The sequence below is a fragment of the Calidris pugnax genome, unplaced genomic scaffold (assembly GCF_001431845.1).
Source record: "Calidris pugnax isolate Ruff unplaced genomic scaffold, ASM143184v1 scaffold28, whole genome shotgun sequence".
In the NCBI taxonomy this organism is placed as follows: Eukaryota; Metazoa; Chordata; class Aves; order Charadriiformes; family Scolopacidae; genus Calidris; species Calidris pugnax.
In genome coordinates, this window is record NW_015090842.1 from 1,166,214 (window position 1) to 1,180,017 (window position 13,804).

The window sequence follows — 13,804 nt, forward strand, 5'->3', positions numbered from 1 at the left end:
GAGGAGCATCCTCAGGGATGGGAGACTGACCAGCTCAATGGAAAGGAAACCGAGTACGAGGAAACCAGGAAGAAACTGGTTATTTTACTCTTTCCCCAGGCATCCACTTTTGGTCATCTTTGGAGTCAAGATACCAGCAGTGATGAACCTTTTGCCTGACAGAGCTGCTCTTGCAGGACCGCTGTGTGCTGACGCTAAATGTGACCACGCTCCCATCTGTACCATGAAGCTGGAGACAACGTGGCAAAGAGCTTCAGAAAGGTAAAATATATTTTTAAAAAAGAATATTTTCAATGCTATCACAGCTCAGGCCACAGTTTCTGAATTACTGTGACTTAGCAAGAAAATTCCCCAAGCCAAGGTCCACATGCTTAAAGCTATGCAAGTTCACAGCCCAAGGACTCCTCTTCTGGAACACTCCAAAAAATAATGGGAGTCCTGCAAAGGAAGTGTTCCTCAACGCTGACTGTCCTACATGTGAACTAGCCAGGCTGGTTAAAGCTTAATTAAAAATTGCCAGAGTGGCTAAATTCTTTTCTAAGTGCAGCTGCAAAACGTTAGCTGTGGGCATATTTTAGACCTTAATTAGTAACACTTGCACTGAAGGACCAAAATCTTTCATGAATGCAGCTGCAATCAATTAATATCAGTTTGGCATTTCTGTAGGCAATACAAAGGTCTCCTGAAAATTGTGTTAGTGCCCACCTCGAATTAAAAAAAACAACTTACATGCAACAAACTACAAAATCAAAGATAACTACAAAATGTCTTTATTGAAAAAAGCAGATTATAGCATCTAAGGTTAAATGAAACTTCTGACTTTAATATTAAATAACTTAGGATGATAGCAAGTAGCTTCTTCTTTAGATAAATAAATCTACATTTCCCAATTTTTTCTTCAACAATCAAGGGAATCAAACACTGAAACACAAAACCACAAGTAATTCTAAAGACTAAAAGACAGAAGCACATTGAAAGGTTTTACAAGGATATATATACAAAAATAGTTAAACTAATGTATATTTTCAGCATGTAAACTAGTTACATGATATACAAACTGGGAATTTATATATTTCCTACAAAATAAAAATCAACGTTGGTCCAAGTTCTTGGAAGAAAACTATATTCTTTTAAAGAAAATGAAAATATTTCTCAAATGAAAACTTAATTTAAGTCAAATTATATACTCTAGTTACGGCATTAGTTACAGGATGAATCACAAACTTTTAAACTTTTCTTGAAACACAAGAAAGCAGCTTTTGTCTCCTTTAGAGCTTTGGTTTACTTAACTACTCTGGAATTTCTGGTCTTAAAGAGCTCCTCTAACCATGTTTTCCTTTTGAAGCTCCACCTTACAAAATATATACACACACGTGCACACAAGTGAAAGGGAAAGGAAAGCAACCCAAACAAACCCCCTTTGAAGGCTCAATTATCTGAGTGCATTCTTTTGTTTTGTTTTCAAATTATTATTTTGGTCCTTTCTTTGGAAGGCGCCCTCCGGCGCGGGGGGGCTGGGAATGGCCCCCACCAGCTCGGGGCTGGAGGGACCTGTACTGGGACGGTGGGGCCTGATGCAGACCAGGACAGGCTGACACTGGTTTAGCTTCACAGAAATAGTCTGAAAGAACAGCAAAGGCTTCTGAGGAACAAGCACATCATAAAATCAACTCTAGAAAGTTTACATGTGTTGAACTGATTTAACATATGAATACTCCTTAAGAAACGCATTAAAAGAAGCTTTCTCATTTACATAATTCCCCAGACAGAAGGTAAAATGTGCAGAAACTGTCACTAGCACTGATGAGTGCAGCACATCAGCATTTTAGGTTTGTTTTTATTTTTCTCTTTAAAAAAAAAAAAAACACCCAACCCTGGCAAATTTCACTCAAGCTCCAGTTTTTATACTAAATGCTGGAAAAGCAAAGATGTACTTAATTCTACAGAAAGGGAAGGCACCTGCCTGTAGGGAATACTGGACCAACAACTGCTGCTTTCTGATTTTAAAGGAATTGCTTATTCTATATTGAAATATTAGCTCTTGATAGTTTTGCCATGATGATACTTAACATGTTGGAACTGTGTAGAACTATAAGAGACTGACAAATTAACATGTAAAATGCAATTAAATATTATTGTGTTCTACAGTATGAAGAGTTTCAAAAAGAAGGAAAAGGTGGTATGTATAGCTTAGCTAGTGTGCTGGTCCTTGAAAAGTATCTCAGAGTGGAAACTTAAACTTGCCACTGAAGGAGACGTGTGTTTTAATGATTGGTTTCTTAATTTGGGTTCCTTAATATAGACTGTGAGGACAAGCAAGTAAAAATGCCTCAAAGCTCAATGTGGTCCAAATCAGCCTCCTTGAATGGCAGCAGTATGACACTGCAGCTGACGCTGAGAGTTTATCCCACAGCTCTGCTATCTTCCATGTTTGTACTAACCTTAAGGCATTGACCTAATCATACAATCCAATTTAAGACAAGTGGTTTTCCCCCCCTCTTTTCTAGCATTTGCTGTTTGGGCGAGAGGCAGATGTATTTCCCCTTCCCTCCGAGGCTGCGCTGGACACAGAGGTAAGGAGGCAAAGGCAGGAAAAGCCTGGATGCACCCAGCATCGTGGCTTTTTCAGGCCAGGCCTCTTGGGTCACGCTGTAGAAGCAGGGCACTAGTTGCACCCTGACTTCTTGAAAATATGGCTATCAATCACATTCAGTATGTTAACTATAAACTGATATATATTTATTAGAAAAATGACTTCTGAAAGGAGCATCTGACTTGCCAAGGAGCATTCAGTAGGACAGGTTAATCTAGGCCAGTGGAAGTTTGGCAAAAGTTCAGGGAACATACCTTTTGTTCCTTCCTAACAGGAAAAAAAATAGTTCCCAGGAATTTTTCCTGCCCACCCCCCTTCCCTCTTAAGGAAATTCCAGACTATCAAGAAATTCTGTTAAGGGAGTTAATTATTCCACTTAGGAATTAATGCCCATTGCATGCTCTTTGTACTTTTCAAGAGCACCACAAATGGCTTTGAAAAAATCAGTGGAGCATAAGAAAGTAAACTGTAATGGTGTTGCCAAATAAGTCATTTCATCAGTCTGTGGTGCTGAATTTAACACGGGATCGTTTCCGAATGGATCCATCAGATTCTTGATGAGTTGAGAACTGGCATGGAAACGTCCCAATTTACACATGTGGAGAATCTGGTCTGGTATTTCCACTTCCTCTGAAGCAGAAGAATTTTATTTTATTGTAATTTTGGATACAGTTAAAGACAGCAATGATGGATTTATTTAAAATATAAATTCAGGAAGGCTGGATCAATTCTCATGAGAATGCAAGGAATTTTTTAAACATACAGATGTGTGATTTGCATGTAAATCATCAACACATGGTAGAAAACAAACCATAAAAAAGATTCATCTAACTTCCTATATGGAAGACATATATTTCCCCAGAGCTCTGAGGTTACTGTAAAAGCTTATGCAAAATCTGAGTGTGTGTACATTCTATGTACATCTAATACTTGTTTTAAAATACCAATGTTTCAATGCTCTGACTCTCTCAATTATTTTGTACTTTGTTTTCCAATGAAGACAATCACCGAAATCAGTTCAAAAGTACATCCAGAAAAGAACACAAAGCTGAAAAGATAATACAAAAACCACTGTCCCCCTCTTCTTTTAATAATGTATCAACATACAATCATAAAGCAGTTGGCAACAAATGAAGTCTTGTATAAAACAAGCAGTATAAAGACAAGTGTACCTTTGCATAGAAAGGGGCTGCTCACCCTATGAAACAAAAAACCAGGTTTAAAAGATGAATGAATTCTGTGGTAAGTGCCAAATCATCAAGTTGCTGTGAATGCATTTTGAACCCACGGCTACACCCGGACACGGCAGGCAATTCCTCCAACTGCTGTGACCCTGCATGTGCCAATCTTTTAGAGATACCCCTCTGCAATGGGGCTTTTATACGAGATTTTTGCCATATTCCTTTAACAATAATCTTTGGATGACTCCGGAACCTTGCGGGCTGAAAGCTGGCCTGATGCTTCCTCACAGAATGCCATTATTTAACCCATGCTGAAAACTGTCATTGCTAAAAACACCTCTTTGCTATTCACTATTTCTGGGAACCTAAGTTTAAAAAAACATGTGTGACTGTACTCTCTAAAACCAGAATTCAAAAAAACTAGCTAAAATGCTAGCATTTATCTTATCACGCTGGCTGCAATATGATAAGGTGCTCAGTTTTGGAAAGTAAGTTACACTCCTTACTTGGGCAGTGAGTAGGGAGTGCAGAACAGCCCTTTGTACCACTGCGTTTAGAAATGCTGCCATTTACAGTTACAGTTTAGTGGTGAATTATTTGTTCAAGTAGACGGTGTCTCAGTGAAAACGTCTAGGTAAAAGAATGCATATGTACAAGATCAGAAAAGGACCCCTCACCTCTGATTTAAAAAATAAATAGCTGGTTTAGATGGGTATTACTGGAATCTCATCTTTAAAGGAACAGGAAAGTAATTTTTAGATTTTTGTCTTCTCTTTCAAACGGCCTATTGGTAACGGCAATGTCTTTCAGAGTTCTGTGACATGCATTGGGTAGCTGGGAGGTGGATGTGACGGCAGTTTAATATTGAGGCGCCTGATGTGACAGCCGTGGCACAGCAAGTGGCCCTCCAAGGGGTAACAGCGGTGGCCTTCCTCGTCGTTGAGCTGCAAGCCACAATCCTGGAAGAAACAGAAACGTCCCGGATTAACGAGTGCTTCAGGTAAGGCATCTCACAACAACACTGATGTGTCCTGCAAACCCCGAGAGCTCCCTCCCGAGCCCCCAAAGCCACCAGCCTCAAGAGTTCTGGGGAGGTGGACACTGGGTGTCTCATATGAAGCAAAATGACATCACTGAAATCCAACAGGACAGTCTATAGTGGTACCCAGCATTCTTCCCCACTCAAATATCTTCCTCATCTAATAAATACTTAAGCAAATCAGGTAAAACCAAGCCAAGGACTGACCCTGACACACACAACCTGGAAGAGATTAGATCAGAGAAGGAGTTAATTCTGCAACAAGGCAGCGAGCAAGGAACGGGGGAGCGCAAATAGAGAATGAGAGGAGTGGGGAAGGGGGAGAGATGAGATGTGTTTTACTTCTGAAGCAGGGCTACACATTCTCCAATTTGGAATTAAAAAAATATTAAAGACTTCAAGGCCAATGGTCCATCTTTGGTGGAGATGTTAGTACCTCTGGGACAGGCACAGACCTACAGGGACAACATGGGTGAGCAACAGCAGAACAGAGAGAAAAAGAAAAACAGCACAGAGTGATCCTGCTGCTGACTCTTACGTACACTGCGATAGAGACAATCCTGGTTTTCAGTTCTCATCATTATAATTTTGAGGACATTTTAAAGTCACGAAAATTTTGTGCTTGGTTTTGATGTTTCAAGTATGGTAAATACTTAAAAATTGTTACTGTGAGCAGTCCTGACAAACCAGAGACTCTGAGTACATATCTGTGCAATTAACAGAAAGGAAAATAAATCTGACCAAGTTGGGTAAATTCAACCCGAACGTCCAAACCCAACTTTGGAAGGTAATATACGGGGGGAAAAAACTGGTACTGGAGATGGCAGTGCCACTTGCCATGGGGTGGGCCAGCAGAGGCACCCGTCCTTACCTCGCAGTGGTAGCACTCCACGTGGTAGTCCTTGTCCATCGACACCACCCGAATGGTCTCCTCGGAGCCCTGTTGGGGAAGCAGAGAAGGTCAGAGTGGGCTCGTAAGGGCTGTCTTCTCAGGCTTCTTTCAGCACCCAACCTATGGCTCTGGAGAGCTGCTTCCCTGGGGGTCCCTCTTCCTCCACAAAGCTCTGTCACTGCTGGTTCTGCTCTTCAGCAGCACCGTGGGGATCTGACAGAGCTAAGCTGGAGAGGTCATTTGGGAAGTACGGCCAAAACTTCATCCTCGAGGGAAAAATTAGTCTTGAAATCAATTTTCCAAGGGCACCCAGGATCTGAACAAAAAATTATGAGCTGCTGATTGGGTAACTTTTCCTTGTGGAGATCCTGGCCTGAGCTTTCCAGGACTTGTATTCCCCTCAAACCATCTGTGGCACAGCTATTTTGCACGTACAATGGCACTGTACATACCCCATCAGGACTTACACACCAGCGTGGCAGGTAATTACGTGCACAGCTCCCAAGGGGTGGTGGCTGCCGGGGGGTTGTGTAATTCCCGGCTGAGCCCCGGGCCCGTACCCTTCTTGTAACCCCACAGACTCTCTCCCTGATCCGTGCTGAAGACAGAGCTCGTTCCCTGTGCTGCCTCGCATTGTCTCCAGTCCCAGGTGTGGTCAGAGCATCAGCTGTGACGTAGGCTGTGTCTGAGAGAAGCTGCGGGCGAGTCAGTACCTGCACCGCGAGACTTGGACCAACCCAGGCACCCTCCATGGGAAAGAACGTGCCGTCTCTCCTGCCAGCCACCACATGAGTCAGCACCACTGCTTTTTTTCCCCTTCTTTTTTTTTTTTTTTTTTTGAAAGTCATTTTGTAAGACACAAATCCGGTGTGATTTACGTCGGGGTTTTCTCCTCACAGCTCATCACCAGGACAAGCAGTTCTGGCTCAGCCTTTATAAGGTTTTTAAGCGTGGCTGCCCCATCCCTGGAGGGGTTCAAGGCCAGGTTGGAGGGGGCTTGGAGCAACCTGGGCTGGTGGGAGGTGTCCCTGCCCAGGGCAGTTGGAACTTGATGATCTTTAAGGTCCCTCCCAACTCTAACCATTCAGTTCTATGTGGGACCCGGCCATTTAACGGAACTAATAAAGGCAAACAGAGTGAGTGCAGGACCCCTTCTTTTTTTTCCCTTTTTTTTTTTTTTTTTTTTTGAAAGTCATTTTGTAAGACACAAATCCGGTGTGATTTACGTCGGGGTTTTCTCCTCACAGCTCATCACCAGGACAAGCAGTTCTGGCTCAGCCTTTATAAGGTTTTTAAGCGTGGCTGCCCCATCCCTGGAGGGGTTCAAGGCCAGGTTGGAGGGGGCTTGGAGCAACCTGGGCTGGTGGGAGGTGTCCCTGCCCAGGGCAGTTGGAACTTGATGATCTTTAAGGTCCCTCCCAACTCTAACCATTCAGTTCTATGTGGGACCCGGCCATTTAACGGAACTAATAAAGGCAAACAGAGTGAGTGCAGAGAGGTGGAGGTGTCTTCACACAGAATTCTTATATTTACTGTCAGGACAGGCCGAGGCTGCAGGCAGGTGATTCACCGAGCTCCCCTTTTCCTGCTCCACTGCCTTTTCCACCCCTTTAAGGCCTTTCCTTACACCCCAGGACAACAGGCTGTGTGGCCTTTTCACGGGGTCAGGGTAACCCTCACACGTCTCTTCAAATTTGGGCATCTTAACAGATCCACATCAGAAATGCTAACATAGCAGACAAGGAAAATTGCTACTTGAGCTAATGGGAGATTCTAAAAATAAACAGGGCTTTACTTCTTGGGTTGTTCTTGGAGCCCCAGTCAGGGCTTTCAATTAAATGTGATTTATAACAGCATAATTAAGACCTGGAAAGCACCCTAAAGATACAAAGTACTACGCTGCGTAAGTAGTATGACTATTACAACCTCTGGGAATGTTTGGGAGTGACATTACTGCTGAACTGCATTTAATTTAGCATCTGACATAGTATAGATTGTGGAAGAGGGAGGAAAAGCATCTGATGTGTTTTTAGAAAGTGTCAACCCCTGGTTTCCCCAGGGGCGAGCGCGGGGTAACACCCACCTGTGCTGGGAGGATCGGCTGGTTACAGGACGCGCATTTTGGTGCGAAAACCCTAGGGAGCAAGGACAAAGTGTTCAAATCACATTTCAAGCTTCAAAAAGCAGAACCGAGAGAGTTATTCTAACTATGCCTTGGTTTTAGCAAAATGTAGATCCACAGGATTTGAAACACCTTTACGTGATGATATTCAGGGAAAAGGAGATTTGGAAGAGGCTGATCCACCCCAGGCTTATTGCTTGGGTCTCCCTGACCCCTCGGGCACAGTGAACCCAGTCCCCTTCCCACAAACGCCCTTTCTCTTACCTTCCTTCGTGCATAAAGCCTTTTGAATCCTTCCAGGAATGACCCTTTTTATCTACTACCAGGCCTATAACTATACCAATAATTTAAGTACTGTAATTTTTCCGAGCATGACATGGATTTGCATACTTACGTATGGTAGTCTTTGACACAGTAAATATTGTTCTCCACATCTACAGTGAAGGGGACCCCGTCCAAACACTCGTTACACACCACGCAGCGGAAGCAGCCGGGATGGTACGACTTTCCCAGGGCCTGTAAGATCTTAAGAGTCACAGCAAGATAAGCGGATGCACAACGACAAGAGATTCTCCCCCCTCCCCATATACTGCTGTGTCTGACTCTTAATAACAACAGTGAGAAAAGCACTTCAGGATGAAAATTACCACTCTGCGGCTCTGTCAGCAAGGGGCCTTTTAAAACAATCAACTTGCTTATTTCCGTGGGTTTCAGTAGGCTCCCAGTAAGGAGGGATGGCTGTGAACGGCAGGAGAAGGCCCGGCAGCCCCAGCTCTGCAGGGCCAGCACTGCCAACAGGAATGAAAAACGGCTTCGGAGGCCTCTGCCTGGAAAAGGCACTGCAGCCAGACACCAGTTACTGGGACACAGGGATAATCACACAACTACAGGCTGCGACAGACAGAATCCAAACCAGCCAGTACTCAAAAAGTAAAATAACAAACTAAACAAATACATAGAAGTCCCTTTATTAATGAAGGATCTGAACACCCCCCCCAGCTACTGTCTGGTTATCACTCGGTCATAGAGGCCCATCAGTTTCTGTTAAAATTCCGTCTGTATCCATGTGTTTGGATACAGATCCATCCATCTGCCCAGGCTTCTCCCACACTGACCTTCCCTACTGCCCTCCCAGGTCATAGCACCAATTGCACACATTTCAGCTAAAAGAGACACGGGTCATAGCTACAACTGCATGCAGTTCAGATACAAGAAACACCTTTGGAAGGTAATTTCAGAAAGTATCTGCTGGCAGCAGTGCTCAGCCTGGAGCCTCTAATAAGCTGGAGATGAAAAACCCCCACAGACCAAGCTGTCATAGCCCTGGAGATGATTCTATGAATAAAGATTAAATCAACAGGAAATACGAAGTGGCGCGGAGGAAAAACGCACAAAGTTAATGTAACCTTTTTCTCCCCTCTACTGAAGGCCTACAGCTCTCTGGTCAGTGAGGGGCACCACGACTGCGCAGCCACCTTTCCTCCCAGGGTGAGCACCAAGGAATTAACCAGACCACTTCGCTCCTGGAGCTCCCAGAGCTGGTCCCCTCTGTCAGGGCACCCTTGCTGACGGGAGATGAGCAGACAAGCACCTGCTGAGAACTTCCAGCTACTGAGCTCCACCACCCAGAGCTGATGGACTCACCTGGGACTCTGCAATTAAGGGCCAGCTCAAAGCGTGCAGGTGGGAACACCCTCCCCCTCCCAGCACCACACAACTCGAGAAATTTGCTCTTGGGCTAAAACAAACAATATCCTTGTCCAACCAGTGGTGCCAGGACAGGAGCCAGGAACCTCCTGAGCGAGGTCTCCCCTCCAGCTCCCACTGCACCTCGGTGCTCGCAACGCAGCAGCTATGCCTGTTTGGCAAAGGGAGGCTCATTTTAAAGCAGGAGGAGAAGAGATTCCCTGCACGCCCTGCACTTCTTCAACACAGAAGCCACTTCATTGTGCTGGGGAAGTTCTGCTTGGGAAGATGAGCCTGAACTCTTCCCACTTCCACCCACTGAGATGGTGCCAGCAGCACCTGACCCAGCCCACAGCCCTTTGATTTTTTTATTATAAAATAACGCTGACTACTGGCTCCCTGCAAAGCCCAGGGGCAAGAATGCATCGTAACTGACGTGGAGCGAGCGGCAGAAGGTAAATAAAGCAAGTCACAGAGCGGGCAACTAACCTCAGGACTAGTGATAGTCCTCTCCTCCAGCCCAGATCCTGTCCCCTTGCCAGAGCCCTTGCTATTCCACTGTCTGACAGAGCACAGCCTCCGTTCCCCTTTTCCATCCTCTCATACGCAGCAGTGCTGCATTTTCCCCCTTTAGTATTAGAATTCTATTTATTTATGTTTTTTTAAACTAGCATGTGACAGAAGAACAGCCTCCTACAATCTCAGGTAGAAAAGGAGCCCAACTGACTGGCTGTACTTAAAGGGCATGGTAGTAATTCAGTTACCTTCAGTTTCAACAATTACCTTGCCAGCAGTGACAGCCAGAGAGGGAAACAGCCCCCCGTCCCACCGTGTGCCCCCCAAAGCAGCTGAAACCCAAATCACCCCCCGGTCAGGAGTTTCGGTCTCTTACCATCTCCATTATGAGGTGTCCACAAACAAAGCACTTGTCCGCTGTCTGCTGAAAACCTGAATACTGTTCAAATGACAGAAAAAAAAAGATTATTAGTAGCCACTCCTCCAGCTGCAGAAATACCTTCTAAGTGAGCGTTGTGCTGTTTTCCAGCCTGTGCTGTATATATGGCGTTAAACCAGACAGTACTTTTGGGAGACCGTGCCTCAGAAGCCTTCACTCTGCTCTTGCCACAAGTGGAGACACCAGCTCTGCCCTCTCATCCACAGCAAGGTTTTTATTTTAAGTTTGGTTTTTATTTTTGAAGCCTACTTGGAGAGTTCGAGTTTGGCATGCTGGAATTAGCTTTAATTCACTCTTTTGGTTGCTTTTGTTGGGGAAGTAAATAACATCAGACTTACCTCCCAAATCCCACTCAAATTAGTGACCAGATGCTCAGATTTTGGCCCTACACTTCACCCAGTGCTACAGGCAGACTAGGAGAATGAAGACAGGCCCAAGGATTTAGCTGCCTCGTGGACACCAAGCTTTTTATCCAGAGAGGCATCTAAAACTCCAGTTGTAGGCACCTGGGCTCCCTGCACAGCGTGGGCAACCTCAGAAGGGTGACACAAAGCCAGTGGTCACCCCATGCCACAGTGGGGACGGGGCAGGACTGGAGGCAGAGCCCCCCAGTTTGGTACTGGGGGCTCGGCAGCAGGGAGACACCGTGCCCAGGTGGGACCCCAGCCGTGCTCCCCACCTGAGTGTTTTTGACCTCAACTTTGTACTTGCGTCCCCAAAGCAGATCCTGCTCCAGATGCCAAAGTCTGCCTTTAGCCCTGTACACAAAAACCATCCCGGTTATCAGGGCAGAGCACTGACCTCCCAACCAGCCACCCTCCGGGCAAGAACTCCAGCCACGCGATTTTGAAACCGGTGTTTGCAGAGGCTGGACCTTCCCCTCGGCCGGGGCAGCCCCCAGGAGCTGCGTGTGCTCTCCCTCCTGCCAGGGAGAGGGTGCCCAGACACCGGGTCGGTACCCACAGGGACACTTGTTCCAGCCATTCAGGCTGTAGCAAAGCTCACTCAAAACACACTGTAGTTGCACAAGATAAAAGGAGGGAACGGGGAGGATGAGCCTAAACTGGACTCTTCTCCCAGACGACGGGTCAACTGGATCCTGCACCTAATGCATCCTCAGAACCTCAGCCCACCAGAGCTCACAGCCTCCTCCATTGCCCCCGCTCCCCTCACTTCAGAAGGCACAGAGTCCCCAGCCCAGAGCTGCTGGGCACTTTCCTTTTTATGGGATTGCAGATCAACAGGTCGGAAACAAAATTTTTGTTGCTATGCACCAAAGTGATTGTGAAGGAAAAGATCTCACAGACGCTGTGACGGGCCCAGACAGTCAGTCCGTGTCCCAGCTCCAGGGTCACCACGCACTAAGGAACACGGCTCCTGCAACCTTAAGAAACTTTGAAACTCCATCAAACGAGAGCAGGGTGCTGGGGAACAAATACAGAGGTGAGCAGCCCTTGCTGGCTGTTTCTGCAAGATACTGGGGTTTTTTTGCCTTTTTCTTCTTCTTACTGCTCAGGATGCTTCTTGGCCGCACTGTGTTTGAGTGACCATCTGGCCAGATCCTTTCCTAAGGCCGGGAACTCGGGGGCTACAGGACACAGGTGGGTAGGTGCTGGTGGCCCAGACAGCAGAGGATTAACAAGGGCACAAACCCAGCTAATTCTAAAATCCTGCTGGAATGAATTTGCTAGTACCATCTGGCTGTCATTTGATAAGGAATGCAAAGGAGCACTTACCCCGCTATTGATTAAGAGGAATATTATTCCCCAGGAACAGAATGGCATAGCGGTCAGATTAATGTCATTTATTGCCAACTAGATTGCCATAAATTACACTGTTTGTCAGAAAGAAAGGTTTTGCTGACACAATATCGCTCTTTATATGACTAACCCTATTAAATTAAAACCATGATTTGTTTTTAACAAGAGAATTGTTATTTGTCAGACACATCCAGAACTGGATTCCCCAATTAAGAAGACTTTGCAAAATGGCAGTAAGTCTAACAGCAGCCACGAAGTGTTCCATGGGCCTGGGGAGCTCTCCTGAACCACCAGCTCCACGCTTCTCCCATCACAGCACCCACCCCAGACATTCCAGAGACCTGACTCAGCGAGACCAGGGCTCTGGAGTCGGCTCTGCTCCTGCTTTAAATCGATCTGGAGTGGAAAAGAGGATGGGATTTTACACGTACAGCTTTGCTCGGGGTGGAAGCTGTGCTGGGCTCAGCTCTTACGCTATACGGGTTCCGTACCTGCCAGTTGTTTCTTTCCATATATAAATATTTTGCTGGCACACCAGCGAGATGATGTAAACACAGGCCAATCTCAAACTAGACAGAAACGTCCAGGAGCCTACAGACAGTCTGTACCCAGGACAAATAATTTTGAACTTTCCCGAATGTTCATTATAGACGCTCATTGAGCATATATAAAAACATTGAAAGAAGTCATTATAAAAAAGAACAGCTCTGAAATTCAAAGCTGAAAACGAAGCCTTACCCTTCACTCTCACTTCTGTGACTTAGAAGTGAGATGCAAGTTTGCCAGGACGCCAAGAAAACACGTGCGTGTTGAAGAGCCGGCGTATTATTTTTCCTGATTTCTTGGTTTGGTCCCAGCTGTTTTCTCCCATATTTCCCTTGTCCTTGACTTCTCTCCCAGGATAATAAAATCTCACTTTACGTGCACAAATCAAGACTTGTGTAATCAAGCTCCCCAATGATACTTATATAAAATAAGACTCTGGGAAACTAAATAAACCTTGAGAAATATGTTAATTATGTTAGAACAGAAGAGTAAAAATAAAGTAGAAGACTTGGCTGGCTGAAGTTTTCTTTTGTTTGCTGCCCACTATACTTTGATTACCGAACGGGCAAAAAAGATCTCTAATGATTCTGTCCAAGAGTCTTTGTTTCAATGCAAGAGGAAAACAAGTCCCCTTCTGTCCTGAATATTTAGGCCTGTTAGTGTCCTCCTGTGATAATCTTGGGGTTTATAACTCTTCTGTCTAATGTGCAATATATCCCAAAGAAATTAACAATGAATTTTGAGCATATAATGAACAATTATGCATGGAGGATAATCCCACCAAGGACTATGTGAAGCGATTTCTCCCGCCTGCCCCCAGCCCCGTAACCGCTCCTGGTTGTCCACCCAGGGTCTTTTAAAGTTTGATGTTCTCATCATCATTTTCCAAAAGCAAAAACATTCAGAAAATAGGATGCCTGGAAAAGGCTCTGGGACCCGAAGTTTCTACCTCAGGGGATGTCGGATCTTTGAGGAGACACGTCTCTGCCTCTCCCCCATCTGCCCGACCGTGCCCAGGAGAGGCTGCTGC

General features: G+C 45.3%; 1 protein-coding gene across 2 annotated transcripts in view; it reads right to left on the bottom strand.

Moving 5' to 3' along the window:
- Nucleotides 1-1,635: 1,635 nt before the first annotated feature.
- Nucleotides 1,636-13,804, bottom strand: part of WTIP (Wilms tumor 1 interacting protein) — a 63,901-nt gene continuing 51,732 nt past the window's right edge. For both annotated transcript variants that reach the window (XM_014942352.1, XM_014942353.1), the window contains exons 4-8: nt 10,406-10,468; nt 8,222-8,352; nt 7,789-7,840; nt 5,685-5,753; nt 1,636-4,733 (exon numbers count right to left, since the gene is read on the bottom strand). In XM_014942352.1, coding sequence (XP_014797838.1) covers nt 4,581-4,733; nt 5,685-5,753; nt 7,789-7,840; nt 8,222-8,352; nt 10,406-10,468 — 468 coding nt within the window. In that variant the 3' untranslated portion in view covers nt 1,636-4,580. The remainder of the gene's footprint in view (nt 4,734-5,684; nt 5,754-7,788; nt 7,841-8,221; nt 8,353-10,405; nt 10,469-13,804) is intronic.